At 39.9% G+C, this 18683-nt stretch overlaps 1 protein-coding gene across 2 annotated transcripts in view; it reads left to right on the top strand.

Annotated features, from left to right (window-relative positions):
* ERLIN1 (ER lipid raft associated 1) overlaps positions 1-11452 on the top strand; it is a 610419-nt gene extending 598967 nt beyond the window's left edge. For both annotated transcript variants that reach the window (XM_044056735.1, XM_044056736.1), the window contains exon 12: positions 9312-11452. In XM_044056735.1, coding sequence (XP_043912670.1) covers positions 9312-9551 — 240 coding nt within the window. In that variant the 3' untranslated portion in view covers positions 9552-11452. The remainder of the gene's footprint in view (positions 1-9311) is intronic.
* Positions 11453-18683: the final 7231 nt, after the last annotated feature.

The raw sequence follows: 18683 nt of genomic DNA, 5'->3' as shown, positions 1-18683 counted from the left end.
AGGCCCTTATAAGCCTAGCCAAGAGTTTAGCCCATGTTTAGACTAGTTAGCGCACAAAGCCCCTGTCCAGCAGGGACACAGGTGGAATCCCAGGGGTGTATTTTCTGTTTCCCGTCCAGTTATCCAGGTTGCACTTAAAAAGGGATAATGAGGTACTCTGCCTGATGTGGAGAGGGAGTCTCTAGGACACAAGTCTGTCCTGCCAACAAGTCTTATTGATATCACAGACCAGGTAGAGGTCACGCGTACAGGGTATTCGAGTGGAGCTTAACTTGCGGATATGCAGCTGTCCCATCAAGGTGGGGTCTAAGATTGCTTTGTATGCCAGACAAGAGGTCACATCTGAGGAGTCTCTATGAAACTGAGTAGAGAGACAGGGCTTTTAGCCTATCTGTGTAGGGTAGATGTTTGAGGCCCTGGATTCTCTTGGTGAGGAACCTCTGTGGTCTCTCCAGCTGCTGCATGTGCTTTGTGAGGTACGAGGGGGTGTTGTACTCAATAATTGGCCTTATAAGGGAGGACTACAGGGATGTTATGGTGTCCCTGGATGAAATACCCTTACTTATGAGGTGGGCTTTGTAGAAAGTCTTCTGTACAACGGAAGCAACATGGTAGTCAAAAGTCAAGTTGCTATCAACCTGGGTGCCCAAATCCCTGATTCTGATTAGGATGTTGTTATTAATGTTATAATATGTGGGGACATCACTCTCCTCAAAGAGGATGGTGATACATTTTTTGGCATTCAGCTTGAGGCCATGTTTCTGGCACCAGTCATTTGATTGAATGAAACCCTCTTGGAGGATATCCACATCACTTGGAGAATTGATGACCATACCTAGCTTGTAGTCATCTGCAGACTTGGTCAGCCATAGCCCACTGGTTTTGGTCTGCACCTCAGAGAAGTATATCCTGAATAACAGAGGCCCCAAGACCGATTCCTGGGGTACGCCGCTCGTTACCGGTCTACTGCTTGAGGTGGCTTCCCCTATTTTGATTAGGTGGGTTCTATCAGTGAGCCAGTTTGCTACCCATCTGGTAACGTATGGATTGATGCCTAGTTGAGAGAGTTTATCTATTATGCTCAAGTGGGGAATAATGTCAAAGGCTTTGGCCAGTTCAAGGTAGGTGGTGTGCACAGCCACCAAAGCCATGGACAAGGGGAAGACAGTCTCAAAGAAGTCAACTAGATTTAACAGACATGACCTCCTCTTGACAAAAGCCAAACTGTGTAGGGTCAAGTGTTTGGAGGTTCCAGTGTCCCTGTTAATGAGTTCCATGATAATCTGTTCTATGGCCTTGCAGATCAGGCTAGTTAGGCTGATGGGTCTATAATTTCCTGGATTGGTGGATGCTTCACCTTTGTGTAAAGGGATGACAGTGGCCGTCTTCCACTCTGCTGGGACTAAGCCGGTATCAGGCTTTGGTTGAAGAGGGTGCCTAATGGTGCTGCAAGTTCATGCCTGACTTCATGTAGAAGGCAGCCCGGGATGTTGTTGGGTCCCATGGAGGCTGTATTATTTGCCTTTGAGAGGGCAGTGTTGGACCTGTTCCCTAGAGATAAGGGGTGGGGGTCAGGTACTGAGGATGTCCTGATTTACTGATGGGGGGACAGAGGGGAGAAGTTTTTGCTGAATCTGTCAGACAGTAGCTTGGCTTTATCTACAGCACTTGTGTATGTAGTGTCCTTGACCACCAGTTCTGACCAGATCTGGGTGCTTCCTTTGAGATTGTGGACATGTGTGAAGAAGGCCTTATGATTGCCTCTAGTAGAGGTGGCCAGTTTGTACTCGAAGTTGGCTTTAGAGGATTTCACTGGTGCTCTTATTTGCTTGTTCAGGCTAAGGACAGATTACTTCCTGTTGGGGACCTGCTCCTTCTTGGTCCTGGACAGCATTTTTTCCTTTTGTTATATAGTTTATTTATTGCAGATGTCCACCAGACAGGTATACTCTTCTTTGCAGAGGATGATTTTGTCCTGTCAGGTATTCCTGATTCCATGCATGTGTATAAATATTCGTATAGTACTTTGGTGTAGATTTGGACATTGGTGCCAATTCCTACTGAGGGGAAGGGGGCTGTGAAGCTGTGTATACCATCCCTCAGGAGGTTGTAATCAACTTTGGAGAAGTTTTTTTGTTTGACCCTATTTGCATTGATAAAATCGAGGAATCTCTGGGCATTTGTGTTCTGGCATGAGTAGTTTTTCCAATCTATTGTTGGGTAATTAAAGTCACCCAGGATCAGGGTAAAGGGTTGAGTCTTGATAGATTTGAAGAGGTCCAGATAGGTGGAGTGGACATCTTGAGTTCAATTTGGGGGCCTGTAGCTAGCTATAATTTGAATAGGGGTCTTGTCAATGGTTAACTGCACATGGAGTGTCTCCTGTGCATTATACTGTTTGACCAGCCTTTAGGTGATTGTGTCTTTAATATATATTGAAACTCCACCTCCTTTGGCTTTGCTGCCCACAGTTTGGGGTCTGAATGTATGATCAGATGAGTAACCAGGTAAGGCTGGGGTGCTCTCAGCAGCTTTGAACCAGGTTTCTGCAACTGCACAAATGTCAGCATCTTCCAGGTTTAAAAATGCTTGCAATGAGTGCAGTTTCATGTTTAGATTCCTAGTGTTTACCAGCATGACCTTTAATTTTCATTTTGTTGAAATTTTTATGCTGGTAGTATCGACCTCATGACTTTTCCTAAAAAAGGCAGTATGGGGTAGGCGAGGGCCTTTGCCAGAAGCCTAAAGTCCAAGTGAAGACAGATGCAGGCCATCTCTAGCAAAGCATCCTGGTTTGTCGGTCATATCTTCTGAAGCTGTCAGGTACTGGATCTCCCTGGAATGGCACCAGTAACTAAGCCAATTGTTAAAGTCAGTCATTTTGTGTTTGTAATGAGGCATTATTCAGGGTGATGGTAGAATGCTGCTTAAGGCTAGGGACATACCTGCCTGGGACACACATTCAGCGAGCTCAGTCATGTCTCTCTCCATATCGTTCATGCCATCATGGACTATGACAGAGTCATAACAGTACCTATTCTTGAGAGACGTGAGTGTGTGTGAGATGTGTAGCGGATTCTGGCACCTGGCAGGCAAGTAACCATGACTTTCTCGTTATCCAGCCTGGTGAGAGGCATATCTGTGTGCCTCACAATGGAGTCACCTATGATTAATAGATTGGGTTTATGGCTAAGCCTTAGTGGTTGCAAGACACTGGTATGTAGACTATGCATGGTATGTAGTGTGAAGGGCTGTGGAGTTCGCATGTGTTTTTGCCACTGAGGTCTCCTTTGTTTGGGTTTGTTTTTGTTGAGAACCTCAACATATGTGGGTGTGTGTTGTGTTGTTTGAGGTGTAATGATTGTGTTGACAACCTTCTCAGTGCCAGATATACTGGCTTTTGAGGGAGAGAGCATAGACTCTAGCTTCTAACTCTCACAGATTGTGTTCCTAAGTGGTAGTAGTAGATGGCTGTCCATGAGGCAGTTGTTACACTGTCTCAAGATGCCCATGTTAACCACGCTGTTTCAGGAGAAACCGTATCCATATTTGTCAGAATCTGAGAGAGAGAGGGGCCAGGGAGAGCTAAGGGGTAGGCCTAAAGCCCAAGTGCTTAAACCAAAACTAAGAGGTTTAGAATAACACTTAAAATTTAAACAGGCTAAAAACAAGCTGTAATAAATGCAGCAGAGAAGATGCAATTGAACACTTTAGAGAACAAGTAGCAGAAAAACCAAGATGAAGTAATAGAGTAGGAGGAGAAAACACAAATACTGTAAAATCAGCTGAATAAAGTTTTTTGTTTGTTGTTTAGTAAAGTGGAAAGGGAGAAAGGAAGAACAGAAGATAATTCAAGGTTAAGAAACTATGGTGGTTGGCCTTCCCAAATGTTCTCTCTGTGTTAGGTAGAATAAGCTAATGACACTGGACTGGGAGGAGTGTCCCATATCAAATTTACAGTAGAGGCAGACAACTGCAAAGCCACCAAGTATAAGAACAAGACACCAATAGGGATGGAGGGTAGGAAACTATGCTATAGCTGCAAGCTACACTATTTTAGGCAGAAAACACTGCAGAAATGTTTTTCACAGCAGAAAAACAGCAGTGAGACACCAAATTAAAGTTTTAAACAGATAAAGGAGCAAGGAGACTCTAGAAAATGTTGTAATTGCAAACAAATCAGTTATATGATACACTTGTTGGTAGGAAATCAAAACAAACAGATGCTTAACAAATGGAGAAAATTTTCGGTTAATACCTTCCACGCAGTGAAACTAGCTAAAAAGGATTTACAAACTGTGTGACAGTAACAAAACTGATTTAACAGGTCCTGTAAGCCAGACAATTTCAGTACAACAGAGCAAAACTTATTTATAGCAATAAAATACAGTAAATGCAGCGGACATTTAAAAAAGTGCTGTAAATTCAGAGAAGTGTCAAAATCTGCAAGCAGGATTTAAGGAGTCACTCTTATAGCTAATTTGTGAGCAAAGCTGGGGCGATAGTTGTATAACTAAAGGCAGCGACTAGATGTGAAGCTCAAACTGCGACCATTTAGCTCTATGGAGTGATGCACATTGATTTTCAGCTAAGGGCTAGAGTGACGAACTTTAATATTTTATTTATTGTGTGAATAATTTCAGTGGTTTGACTCGAGTTTAATGAAATTGTAGGAATATCATACTCTAGTCTAGGATTTAGAATATTCATGGCTTTATTTGTTTCCCACTTGTACAGTATTGTGGTTGGAAACTGGATAACATGCATATGGCCAAGTTGGCTTCTTATATGAACTGAGTCCTGTATAGGTTATAAATAATATGCAATGATGCATTAGTAGCCCTAAGTATTTTATATTGTTGTACTTAACTGTCCCTCACAGTAAGACGCTGTCCGGTTCGATTCTCAGCTAGAGCGTCTTCTGCATGGAGACAAGCGTGAATGGGTGTACCTTCATTGAAGGTTGTGCGTCAGGCCTGGCAAGCCGGTGCATAAAAATCAACTGCCAATCATTAGCGGACCGGAGTTCCGCTGTGGCGATCCCTAACTGGGAAAAGCCGAAAGACACAAACAAACTTAACTGTCTTATCAGTTGTTATTGCTTAGATTTTGTTTAGTTCAGAACTACATGGTGGCTGTTTTTGTGATACTGATTTTAAGTTTGTTGGTTAAAAACCCCAGTAATGTATTTCGTCAGTCTGTCTGTTCTTGGTCCTTAGTAGCTGTTTCTTTATTAAAATATTTTTATTATAACAAATGACAAATTTTAACAAAATAACTATCTAAACAAACAATATAAAGTAAAACAAAAACTATTTAAAAAAGTGTCTACGATCTCATTGTTAGTAGCTGTTTTAACATGCTGTGGATTAAGTAAACTGTCAGTGATTCAGTGATGTGCCAAAAGTTTTGGGATTGAGGGGGGAAATGTATTTTACTGCTATGTAATACACCAAGAGTACAGATTAAGTATGTACTCATTGTACCATATGCATATTTTTTTTATCTCGCATTTTATCTTGGGCCTACTTTTAGGTTACATAGAGGTAGTAAAGTGACTTTAATGTTTAGCTGCATGAAATGGCTAATTTCCAGTCCCCTAACATAACCCATTTTTCAGTATGCCTGTTTTCACAAAGGACTTTGTGGTTTATATAAACAAGATCTCAAAATGTGATCATTAACTTGATGAGTCAACCTGAATGTACCAGGCTAGTTAAAGGGTGATGCCTGTTTACTTCTGTTTACAGTATTTCAGGTGAACTGTACAAAAAGGTCATAAGTTAGCACATTGTTCAGTAACACGTTTGTCTAACATTATCTGTTTGAACAGTAGCTTTTTTTTCAGTGGCAGTCATAGACCACAGTCTGGTTAAATGAAAGGCATAGTTAAGTAAATAGAAACTGAATAAATCAAATCCAGGGATGCAGAATGAAGCTATTTAACAGGTCATAACCTGAATCTGTGTGTTGAAATGGCAGACCTTTCAGTCTAATCCACACTGACCAGAATCTGTCATTACCTAAGGATGGTTTGCCCATGGTGGTACATAGTGTTAGTGAAATTGGCCACTGGTGGTATGTGCAAGAGCAGGTGAAATTTAATGTGTACCTGCTTCAGGAATCTCTTACAAAGATTTGCAGGGTAACTTGAGCACTTTTTATAATTATCTGTTTAGCAAGAAAAGCTTCTTGAGTAAGAGTATTTTGTGTGATTTTAGTAAACATTGCTTACCTTTTCTTAACATAGAAATGAAAATTCCTCTTGCACAGTGCAGGTTTTTACAGTGTAAGAATTCCATTTTAATGTGTCGCACCACCTGTATTTTTTGAGCAGAACCATGCTCAGGAAGTAATGCCTCAGTCTGGATATATAAAGGTTTGTTTTATACCATGTTGAAAAATTTCAAGGCCTAGCAGCTGAAAATATTTATTTTAAATTTTTTGGGGATGCACTACCTCAGGCTTGGAAAAAGAGAACAATGATTTTCAAGTGTTTCATTTCCTGCATCTTTCAGTTGCTCTAAGACAGTCAAGTTATTCTAATGTGCAACTTTGTATGACAGGAGGGTGGCTTGCTACCAGTGTTACTGTGACAGAAGGATTTACAAGATGTCACTTTGAAGAGATCTGGGTTTTCAATAAGTATTCATGCTTATGTAACAGTGTTGGTTTGATGCCAGACTGCTGCCTTCAAGAGTAATTTCCAAACTGTAATACTTTTTTTTTTTTTTTTTTTTGCCCCTTCCCCGACATGACATAAACAGCAAATAAATCTGGTAGAGTGCATGGAGAATAACATTTGGCCACATATTTTTCTGGGATTTGATTTTGATTTGCTTAGATCTTTTGGTCAACTTTTTTTCTCCTGCATGAGAGTTTTGATCTTTATTGTTCGTGTAGACTTTCATTTTGTCTTTGTTATACAAAGACCAAAATGAGAAAAAATATAATTACTGCCTTTTAGTTGGAACTGTTGTAGAGTTTATAAAAATTCTTCCCTTTTAGGTGGCCTTGATGGTAAATATGAGCAGAAAGTTTGCCTGCCACTAGCATTCTAAAGAACCCTGTAAACACCACTCCTGTGGTACTAGCAGGCTGATCACTTCGGTCTGAGATGGACCTATGTGGCATGCACAGCATATGGCCGCTGTGCTGAAAAATACATTAAAATGGTTACACATGGCTCCGAGATAGCATCATATTGGCATTGAGATAGTTTGTTGCACATAATGCAGATATCTGATTTGCATTATATCTACAGATAATTTATGCTATATGAATAACTGCATTAGTGCATTTCAGAGACACTTCTACTGTGTATTACAGCTTCATACGAAATTGTGGTGCATTGCAGTGACAGAGCTGCACTAACTAGCCAGAAGCCACTGTGCTACCAAAGCAGCATAGTTACTGAAGCCATCAGTGCTTATACTATGATTGTGTAAAGGTGTGTCCAGCCGTCATGCATGCACTTTGTTATACATGCAAGAATATGTATATGAATTTAGGCATAGCTACATATGTATGTATGTATGTATATGTGTGTGTGTGTGTATATATATATATATATATATATATATATATATATATATATATATATATATATATATATACACATACACACACACGCACACAGTGTGAAATTGAAAGTGGAACAGGCCTTCCACAGTTACCCAAACCCTGCTGCTTCTGTAGCACATCAGCTACATAGTTTCATGATGAGCAGTATTACTACCTGTAGTACAACCTGTTGTTGGATAACGTCTGATTCAGTCACCGAGTACAAAGTCCTAAAGAAATGCCCACGAGGGCTTGCTATACGCAAAGGATGATGGAATGAAAGCAAATCAGATTTTTGTGTATTGTAGTATACACTCCTCCGTACTAGTTCAGCATCATGGTATGCAGTATTACAGAACTCCTTCCATGAAGATGTCTACTGCAGACGTATCCACATGCACTCACAGGTGGTATGCATGTGTAATATTTGAAATAAGCCTGTGCCTTGTCTCTTCTCTCTACTTTCCACCAGTCAGCCATTGTGGGAATGTACTGCTACTGCCAGGTGTACTTGTATAGGTGTAGGGAGCACACTGTGCATGCCTGCCATGCAACATTAATGCCCTCAACACTGATGCACCTCAATACTGGCAGATCTTTACCCTACTGTGTGGTGCATCCTCAAGTTATTTTACCCCTTATCCCTAGGCTGCTCTGCTGTGTACTCTGAACTTTATTTTACCCCCTTACCCTTGGTGCGAATTTTAATGCATCTTTGTTGGTTACACAGTCTGTTGAATGACTTTAGGTTCTTCTGTCAATTTCCCCCTAACACTAGCCACATTATCTTTGCAAGGTGTACAATCTTCTGTGTGTGCTTATTTGCCTATATCCCTTTACCATTAGCACATAAGTGCTATATCATTGTAGGATGGCACTGTACATACCCTTACTTGAAGTAGCAGTCCATCCCCATCCCCCCAAGCTCCATCTCCATATTGTAATTCTCATTGTGCCATTGCATTGAGTGGCACACTGAGCTGCCAGTCAGTGGGTACTGTGTACCCTGAGCTGCCAGTCAGTGGCTACTGTGTACCCTGAGCTGCCAGTCAGTGGCTACTGTGTACCCTGAGCTGCCAGTCAGTGGCTACTGTGTACCCTGAGCTGCCAGTCAGTGGCTGCTGTGTACCCTGAGCTGCCAGTCAGTGGGTACTGTGTACCCTGAGCTGCCAGTCAGTGGGTACCGAGTACCCTGAGCTGCCAGTCAGTGGGTACCGAGTACCCTGAGCTGCCAGTCAGTGGGTACCGAGTACCCTGAGCTGCCAGTCAGTGGGTACCGAGTACCCTGAGCTGCCAGTCAGTGGGTACCGTACCCTGAGCTGCCAGTCAGTGGGTACCGAGTACCCTGAGCTGCCAGTCAGTGGGTACCGAGTACCCTGAGCTGCCAGTCAGTGGGTACCGAGTACCCTGAGCTGCCAGTCAGTGGGTACTGAGTACTCTGAGCTGCCAGTCATTGGGTCCTGTGTTGTTTTGCAGCACACTGAGCCAGTCTCAGATTCTGGGTTGTGATAGTAAGTCTTATATATGTAAGTACCTCAGTGAAGGCACCTTGTGCCCAACGTCTGTGCAGTACATAGGGCATCTCTACATCGAGCTACCCATCAACATGTGAAAAAATAGTCATTACTTTGGTAAGCAGCATTGTAGTGTAGGCTGTTGTAGTTGTTTTGGCACTGTTAACTTGTTTGAAGTACTAGTGCTTAAAAATATGTATGTACACTTTTAATATTATTTTATATTTTTTTCAGCTGAAACTCACACCTCAGTATCTGGAACTGAAGAAGTATCAGGCAATTGCTACAAACAGCAAGATATATTTTGGCAACAACATACCAAACATGTTTGTGGATTCCGGTGCCTTTAAACAGAGTAATGAATTCAGAACTGCGGAAGATCCAGGTTTGAACCAGGAGACTGGAACTAATATTCGGGAAAAGGATACAGGAAGAACAGCAAAGACGTCCTCAGATGCCAAGAAAGCAAAATGATGTATGTGAATGTCTGCGCATTAAATGACCAGCATGCCCCTGATGAATGATGAAAGGAATTTTGTCAAGGATTTATGCACTACAGGATTAGCTGATCCAATGCTGAAACAGATTGAGAGCTGCTGCTTAAATGTAGCAGGTCATGGCGAAGTTAATTATATTTCACAGCTATTTTACTTAAACTACAGATTGTACTTTAATGGCTTGCAAAGCACTGATCTTACCAGATGTTGAAGCACTAAAGTTTGTATGCGTGTGGAAGCATTATTAGTGCAAGTTTACCAGGTATCACGGCACTGAGAAGAATCCATTACTTTTAATATTTATATCTGATGTCACCTTTTTCTAGCTTCTGTTGTTGAATGACCTCTGCTTCAGTTTAATACAAGCACCAAATAAACCCACTGAAGTGGCTTGGTATCACTTGTTAAAACGAAAAAAAAAAAAAAAAAAGAGCCACATGAATTTTACTGCAACATTTACAGTTATTGGTTATGACTGTGACATGATGCTTTTAGATTTGGGTTGTAAAAAGGTGTGCAGTTCTACATTAATTGTTTTTCATCATTGCTTCAGTGATTCACTACTTTTCAACAAAAAGTTCCAACATACTGGCTTAAATGTCAAGACTAGACTGTTCAGTTTAGGGAAGAAAAATTATACCTTTACTCATGTTTTTTTATTCAACGCTTTATAACACCATGTAGTACTTGGTTAGTCTAGTCGTGGCATTTTGTGTTGGTTGTCCTTCCCTTCACATAGTGTACATAATTATTTTATGACACATTTAATATCACTTCTTATGGCTGTTTTAATTGTTGTAATATTTATCTTTCCGTGGATATCAGTGGATTTTTCCTTTGTGTGATGGTGGTGATGGCCCCTTTATTTTTTATAACAAAAGGTTTTGTGGGTCAGGAAATATGGTGCTTGTAATGGCTTAAGTGCCTTATGTATAGTGTACTGTAAAGTTTTTTTCATGCTTGGGAGAGGCTCATGTGCTTATAAGCATTTTATCTTTTTCCTATTTCTTCTTCTTTCGAGCACAGTCAGTTTGAGACGGCCTGCTTAATAAGATCAGAATTACTGGTTTGTCTGGTAAATCACCTTTAAGAAGTAACAGTCAAATCTTGTGATTGGTTGTGCTTGCTGTCCTTAGAATGTATATTGTATATGGGGTGCAATAACAATGTTTATTTTTTTGAGATGCCTTGAAGAGCAAAATCAGTGACTGCTGATACTGAACTGTGGAGAAATGTTCCTAGCTGTTACAAGGTAATAACCCCTAGAGTAGACAAAATAATAGAAACTGCCATGCCACTGCCATATGTTACTGCGACAATAATCACACTTGTGGGTAAGGCAAATTTTAACAACTGATCACAGCATTTTGGCACAATTGTAACATAGTATGTCCAGAAGTTGCCAACTGACAATATAATAAAAAAATGTGCAAATGCTGCAGGAGGGAGATATACCACTTAATCACCCCCTCTCCTTCTTTCACTGTCACAAAAAATGACTGCACTTCTGACAAGTACATTTTCAACACTCAAAAGTTTCTAACAGAGTGAATTCAAATGTCATCAGTCGTTGTTACAAGTCAGGATTTTCTAGCCTTTCTCACTAGAGATGTATTATATAAAACTGTTATTTTACTGCCATGTAAGTAGTGAAGAGTATTGTTTACTTATATATCCTTCTTGTCTTGGAATATGGAACCTAATATGCATTTTTACCTTGAGTGAATTACTTCAGTTCCTAGCATTTTACAAAATCTCATGCATTTATAGATGTAAGGTCTTGTAAGATGTTTGTTTGTCTTTCGACTTTTCCCGGTTAGAGGTCGCCACAGCAGAACTCCGGTCTGCTAATCATTGGCAGTTGGTTTTTATGGTGTCAGGTTGCCAGCCTGATGCCCAACCTTCAACAAAGGTACGCCCATTCAACGCATGTCTTTTGAACGCCCACTCAACCGCGGGGAGGACATGCAGAGTCCACACAGAAGGCGCTCCCAACCCAAGCTGAGAATCGAACGGGAGAACCTCTAGCTGTGAGGAACAATGCCACCGCTGCGCCACCGCGGTCTTGTAAGATGTACGCATGCTAAATGGGATTCTGAGTAATAAGAACGAATCTTGGCATAAGTGGGTTTCAGCTGTACAGAAGGGCTTCGTCACATAGAGGAAAGTACGGGAGAAGTACAGAAGATCCACTTAGTGATGAAATCATGTCTCTTTTTTAAGTATAAAGGACCTTCATTCACTAAACCCACAAACATTGTTGTAATTTATAAGCAAAGAAATTCCAGCAACCTTGGATCCTGGTGAAATGATTTTATTGCAGAATGTACAAAATAAAATAAAAAACAAAACAACCTAGACCATCAAAGATACCTTGTTGTACTTTAGTACAACAAGGTATCTTTGATGGTCTAGATTGTTGTAATTTAAGTGCATGAAATGGGATTTTGAGTGGTTGACATAGATTTATAGTGCTTGTATTTGCAGTGTGTTTTATATCACACAGTATGTGTTGATGTGGATTTGTGCTAGGATTTTTAAGTAACAAGAATCTACAACAAGGGCTGCTAACTCCAATGAAATATTTTTGTCATATTGAATGCAGCTCTTTCATGCATGACTCTGTGAAAAAAATGCAGTACTTTGTTTCTTCCTTTCATTGTAGTAAGTGAATAAAACATTTTTATCAGTTAAGGCGCTTTAAGCTTTACAGAAATGGTCTGTTTTTCTACCCTTAGTTTATTTCCAGTTGTTACGTATGCAGTTGTGTAAAAATTCTTCCTTGGAATGTTAATACTCTCTGCTTGTAAAGTAAGGATCATGGTGAAAATGTTCAGAAAAATAGGCTTTTATCACTGCATGTTCATGTGAGTTAAGGATGGTGGCTAGACTTTCTGTGGAATGTCCATTAATTTTTTCACAGCCATTGCAATCATCTTTGCTATGAGCATGCAGCTGTTCTTCTAGCAGCTGTATGTGCATTTCTGATTTTGAAGTTGCTAACAATGTGTGTATAGATGTGCAGTCCCCTTGTTAGTGTACTGTCTACACTCCTTGGAAGTGTTTTGTATTTGTACTTGCACATTTGTTAGCTAAAATTTGGTTAAGTAAGCTTCTCCTGTAGAAGCTGCAACACTCTGTTATCTGCCAAGAAGACTGTGTGTGTTTCCTGCAAGGAGTCTTTCCTGATATCCTCTCCTTTCAAAAGTATGCTAGCATCAGTGCCTCACTGCCAGCCTTCCCCAGACTGTCCTTCAGCACCAGGGCTGCATTTGGGGCATTTTCCTTCTGTCCTGCAGAGCAGGTCATCCTTTTGGCTTGTGTGCACCTCCATGATTTGTACCAGCTGTTTTCTTTCGAAAGTCTTAGAAACGTTTTAAGTCTTTGCAATGTCTAAACTTTTATTTAAGGCAAACTGTAACTTCTGCCCTCCTAGATGAAACCCTATCTTGGATAAGGATGATTTCATTTTTCTTCATTCTTGTTTATAAGTCAAGTTTATTGTCTTTGGTCCCATCATGTTTGTCAGCTGGCAAATTTGCTTCTTGCTTGCTGTCATTTTGGTTAAAAAAAAAAAATTGTATATGCAAAGTCACATTATTTGCCTTTCTACAAAAAAAAAAATACTTTCCAGCAGGTAATTATTGTGTTATTTGAATTCCTTTGACGTACTTGCATGCAGCCCTTATTGTGTTTTGTTTAATTATTACAGTGCAGTGAAAACAGGACTCTTATTGAGTGTAGAAAATTAGTGGCTTTCTCAGGAGTTTACTGTTCACCAGACAGTCGAGATTTATTATTTGATTAGATTTCTTCACTTGTTGAGATGACACAAAGGGCCTTAATCTCAAATAAGGGCTGCATGACGTTGAGTACAGTCATCTGGGGTTGGCCAAAAATAAATGTGAGCTAGTTTTAATGTACTGACTATAACCGGCTTCACAAATTGTACCAAATAGCTGGAGTGTCATAGAAAACAAAATGTGCACAGTAATTTTAAATACAGCAAAAGTACATACCCCCACCCCCACTGATAGTGTGCAACAGACATAACATTAGCCTTTATGCAGATGATGCTTAAAAGCTACATAACTGTATCTGGTAGCAAAACAACACTCTTGGGGCAAGCAGTTCCACCTGATTCATACACTTTATTTTTTGTAGCACAGTAACAAGCTTCTAGTAGCACAATTAATATAAGACAACAAAGTTAGTTTAAAGAATATTACCGACATATTCTGATAAGCACCCCATTACAGGGAGACACAGACATGCAGATATGTTAGTGCTACAGAATACTGAAAGCCCAAAATCCTGAAAGTTCAAAATCTTGAAAATTCAAAATCCAGAAAACTCAAAATCCTGAAAACACACAGGATACCAACACTTACTATATTCCAGCACAAGTCCATACAGAAACAATTAAAACACAAAACATATTACTGTTCTCCAAGTATAAGGAGGGGGCAAGCACCCCTGCACCCCCATGTAGGGGGGCTGCGCCCTCCACATCCCTTGCTTCTTAAATATATCAACTTCGAGATTGCAGTTAGTGTACTGAAGTGCAATCTCAGAGTAGTTGGAGGGTAATATATTTCTGTATGTCCTTGTGCTGGAATATAGTAAGTGTTGGTATCTTGTGTGTTTTCAGGATTTTGAGTTTTCAGGATTGAGTTTTCAGGATTTTGGTCTTCAGGATTTTGGGCTTTCAGGATTCTGTACTACTTCCCCAGATGTATATAAATCTTTAGGACGAAATAGCACCCTCCCAGACCTCCCTGTCTACCTTACTGAGGTGTGCTAACCCTAACCCTACAACATTACCTTACAAGCAGCCCTTTCCCTAACAGTACTTCTCCTTAGGACACTAAGATGCTCTTCATATGCACTAGCATACATGCACAACAATATAACTGTCCCCTTACCTAGACCTTAGTCTGACTGTAACCCCCAAGCACTTGCACACATACTCCACCCCTAACGCCAAGACTTTTGGCAGTAGCACATGCAGGTACTTCCTAAACCCAGAGCATATCCCCTACATAAAATCGAACGATCAGCATTCCTCTGTCTGGTAAACCCTGCACTCGACAAAGAACTGTACTTGTATTTCTGTGCATCTATATGTACCTCTGTACTTTGAATATTGACTGGGGTGGGGGTGCTGCAGTAGCATTGTCGCCTCACAGTAAGACGTTGTTCTGTTCGATTCTCAGCTAGAGCATCTTCTGTGTGGAGACATGCGTGAGTGGGCATACCTTCATTGAAGGTTGTGCGTCAGAGCTGGCAACTCAGCACGTAAAAATCTGCTGCCAATCATTAGCGGACCGGAGTTCAGCTGTGGCGACCCCTAACCGGGAAAAGCTGAAAGACACACAAACTTTGAATATTGTGGAAGGCAGCTGAGACCACCAGTATTTTTAAGAAAAGTGTAGTATATTTTATACAATTGAAATTAAAGAATTTTTTTAAGTAAATGCAAAGTCCTGTGGTTTAACCAAATGCACAACAAATACCTTTAACTCAATCCTGTAGTACTGGAAAAACAGCCCCTATTGAGAGGACTCTCCAGATTGCTTTGTCAGAGAAAATTTGCAACCTGTTCTTCCAGGTCTTCCCTCAGTGTGGTTGATTCTGTCTCCCACAAAGGGCAAAATTTATCTGGTTGAGCTAAAAAATGCCATCTTTTTACATTGCATTCACTAGTTCATTAAATAAACATTTCAGTAATTCAGCCAGATAGCTTTCTGTTTTTAAAGAAACAAGTACAACTTAACAGAAGCAGTGTTCATTTAAGGAAACTTCATTCTGCTGTAGATATTGCTCATTTACAATGAGTTCTTTACAGCAGTGCTGTAGCCATTATTTACACATTTGGAGTCACTTGTACTCTTCCAGATGTTAAGAACCACCATGGTGTGCTAGTTTTATAATCCGGAAACGCTGTGTGTATTTGTAGTATATTTTGTGTGTGTTTTTGTATTAAAAACATGTAGCTGATTCCCTGTACAGCTTTTATCTACAGTGGTGGTATGTCAGTAAAAGTTTTTTTTTTTTTTTTACATTTCTTGTATTGCATAGTTTATTTAGCTGGAGCATCATTGATGATGTAAAGCTTCACTAAGTTTGAAAATTTACGCTGCTTGCTAAAAACTAACATTAAAATTTGTAGACTACAAACCCAGTCTCAAAACTTCCTAACGCACATAAAACAAGGTAAACCTACACTTATGTTTAACTCATTCACACCTGTAGCATATTTTTGTATGCCAGGCCCTTTTAACACCCACAACTCCTTCTGGTGCTATGACATCTTTGTGGGATGGATTCCTTAACTGAGTGACTTTCTAATACAGTAAAAGATAGCATCTGAAAGGACAAGGTTTAATTAACAAAATGACACTAAGCTTGTTAATCCAGGATAAACTGCAGGGGGGAGATATTAACCACCGTTTATCAGTTCAGATTTTCGTAACTGAGTCAGCTGTGAAGTTATTGAGTGGCATAGTTTGAATTTTCCTGTGGCAGACAGGAAAAATGCACTATCACTGTCCATATGTAATGCTTTGTGCTGGAGCTGTTGCTAGCAATTATGGAAATATGCAGTATTTCTGTACACGCTTTCATATTTCCACAACCATCTGACTTGCAAACTTTAAACAACATTACATAAAACCTTAGATCATGGAGAAAATTGTCATTGATATCTGCATTATAAGTTATATAGCTTGCAAGCTATTATTTATACTGTAACTTATGCAAATAGGCATATATTTTAATATTTTTAAAATATTTCAGTAAGCAATCACTCAGAAGTGAATTTCTAGCCATCATGTGAAAGCTAAAGTCTCTTTAATAAAATTGCTGTTGATCCCTTTGATTCAGAAAAAGGCTCATTGCTTGTGGTAACTGCCCAGCACAGGCTGGCAAAATAGCTCTACAGAGAGAAAATGTGATTAGCAGACAGCTATATGGGCACAATGAGAAAGACTTTATTATCAGCTCATTAGCATCTCTCCAAATTGCACAATAGTGTTCTCCCTAATAATCCATGCATCTCATTGGCAAAAGTACCCTTCCACAGTCTCAGAAGCACTCTGTCCCAGACATTCTTACTCACCCACCTATATTCATCTAAAAAGAAGCTGCGTCCACAGTTTTTCACACTCACAGAAACTCATCTATTAGACCACATGCACTTATACCTAGACTCTTGATTCCCTATCTAACCTCCCAGTGCAGACACACACACACACACACACACACACACACACTAACCCACCCCCCCAACATGTTGCACTGCTAGTTCTCCTAATGAAGTGAACCAGTGACCGGGTTGTTTTTACAGTGGTCATTGTTTCTATCCTAAAGTAAAAAAAAATTTCTGTAATTCTCTGAATCTCTTAGCAGAACAAATCACTAGCTGCAGACGTTTCTGGGGAGGAGTACATGGCTAACTAGGATATGCCACTTCCTTGGACTAGTGTATTAACATGTAGTTCAGCCTGCAAGACCCCAGCAAGGAGAAAACCGCAGCAGTAGGGTGATCTAAGAATCATAAAGTCTAACCGTGATAAGGAAAGCTGCAGAGCCAAGGCTTCCCCATCACACTAAGCCTTTCTGAATACCAGGGTGTAGCTGTAAATATTTTTTTCTTGCTGAGCACATTGCTATTTGCACTTTTTTAATAGCATTTACTTTTCACACGATATTTACATTTAGTTGGCTTGTGCTTTAACTTGATTTTGTTTTTCTAGAAAATGCTCAGGAGTCTTAAGTATGTGTATAGCTGTTTGGAGGTGTGATACTCTAGAAATAATAGGGAATTAGGTAAAGAAAAAGTAATAAATATGTATGTACATAAAGTAAATCCAAGCCTTGTATCTCCAGTTCACTTCAGTATAGGTGAAGCATGTTCTATATTCCTGTTCACTTCAGTGTTTGAAAAAAAAAAACACAAATTACACACAGTTCTTCCAAAAATGACAGTACCCCTCTGAAAAAAAAATCTAAGAGATGAAATTAATTTTGTATTTGAATAAAAAAAAATCTAGAGAATAAAATTAAGCAAATTACTGTAAGCAGCTAGCTATTTGGAAAATGGCATTGCCAACAAAGTGGATCAGATTCTATATAAAAACTAGCAAATGCCAATGTAGCCCTCACTACACTACGAATCTCCTCAAAAATGAGCTGAAACAACAAAAATCGTTTAAAATTTTTGTTAGAACTAGAGTACAAAGCCACCCACAATTAACTCTTATTCTTGTAAGCCTATACAAACTTCTTAAAGTTCCAGTCACTTAAAAACAGTTAAAGTAAACCTTTGAAGTCAGTTAGAACATAAAAAAGTGAATTAAATCTAATATAGGGAAATGCGGATTATAGACTACCTGAAAGATCTAGTACTGTAAGGATTTAATGGGCTCTGACTCGTGCCTTCTCCAGTGGTCATGGAACTCAGTATGCGAACATATAGTACAAGATGGTTCAGACATGTGCACACACACACTTGTATATTTATATAATTGTCTCATCACTAAGCGGCGACTACTTCAAAGAGAACACACAAAAAAAGAATCTTTTTAGATGAAAACTAAAATGATTAAATATGAAGACAATTTTTTTGTTTTGAAGGGAGCAAGTTGCCAGCACCCCTTGTACCTAACTATAGGGTCATAGGAGGTTAGTAGGCTAGCATTCCTAGAGCTTTTACAAGCCTAGCCATGTTAATCCGAAGTATCCCCATTTGTTCTCTTTTGGATAGTTTGCAGAACGAACTTATGAACAGAGCGGGTCAGTGATCAACACCGGCTACCCCTGTCTGAGGGACATGGGTGCCACACTAGGGGAAAATTTGTGGTCTCCCATCCAGTTGTCTAGGTTGCATTTGAATAGGGTCTGTGAAGGAGCTCTGTTTTACATCAGCCGAGAGTCTATTCCAGAGAAGTGTCAGTCTCTGGGAGACATATTTGTCTGTCTAGCATGATCTGTTAATGTCACAAGGTAGGTTGATATCCTTAGAGCAAGTGATTCTTGATCCCTTTGACTTTCTGATGTGCAGCATTTCCATTAGGGCACCTGGATACCAACTCTGAGATCACACAAC

Source organism: Protopterus annectens, chromosome 14.part0, assembly GCF_019279795.1.
Source record: "Protopterus annectens isolate FY-2018-M chromosome 14.part0, PAN1.0, whole genome shotgun sequence".
NCBI classification, from domain to species: domain Eukaryota; kingdom Metazoa; phylum Chordata; order Ceratodontiformes; family Protopteridae; genus Protopterus; species Protopterus annectens.
Note: the sequence above shows the minus strand (reverse complement) of the source record. Positions and strands in the feature narration are given on the sequence as shown.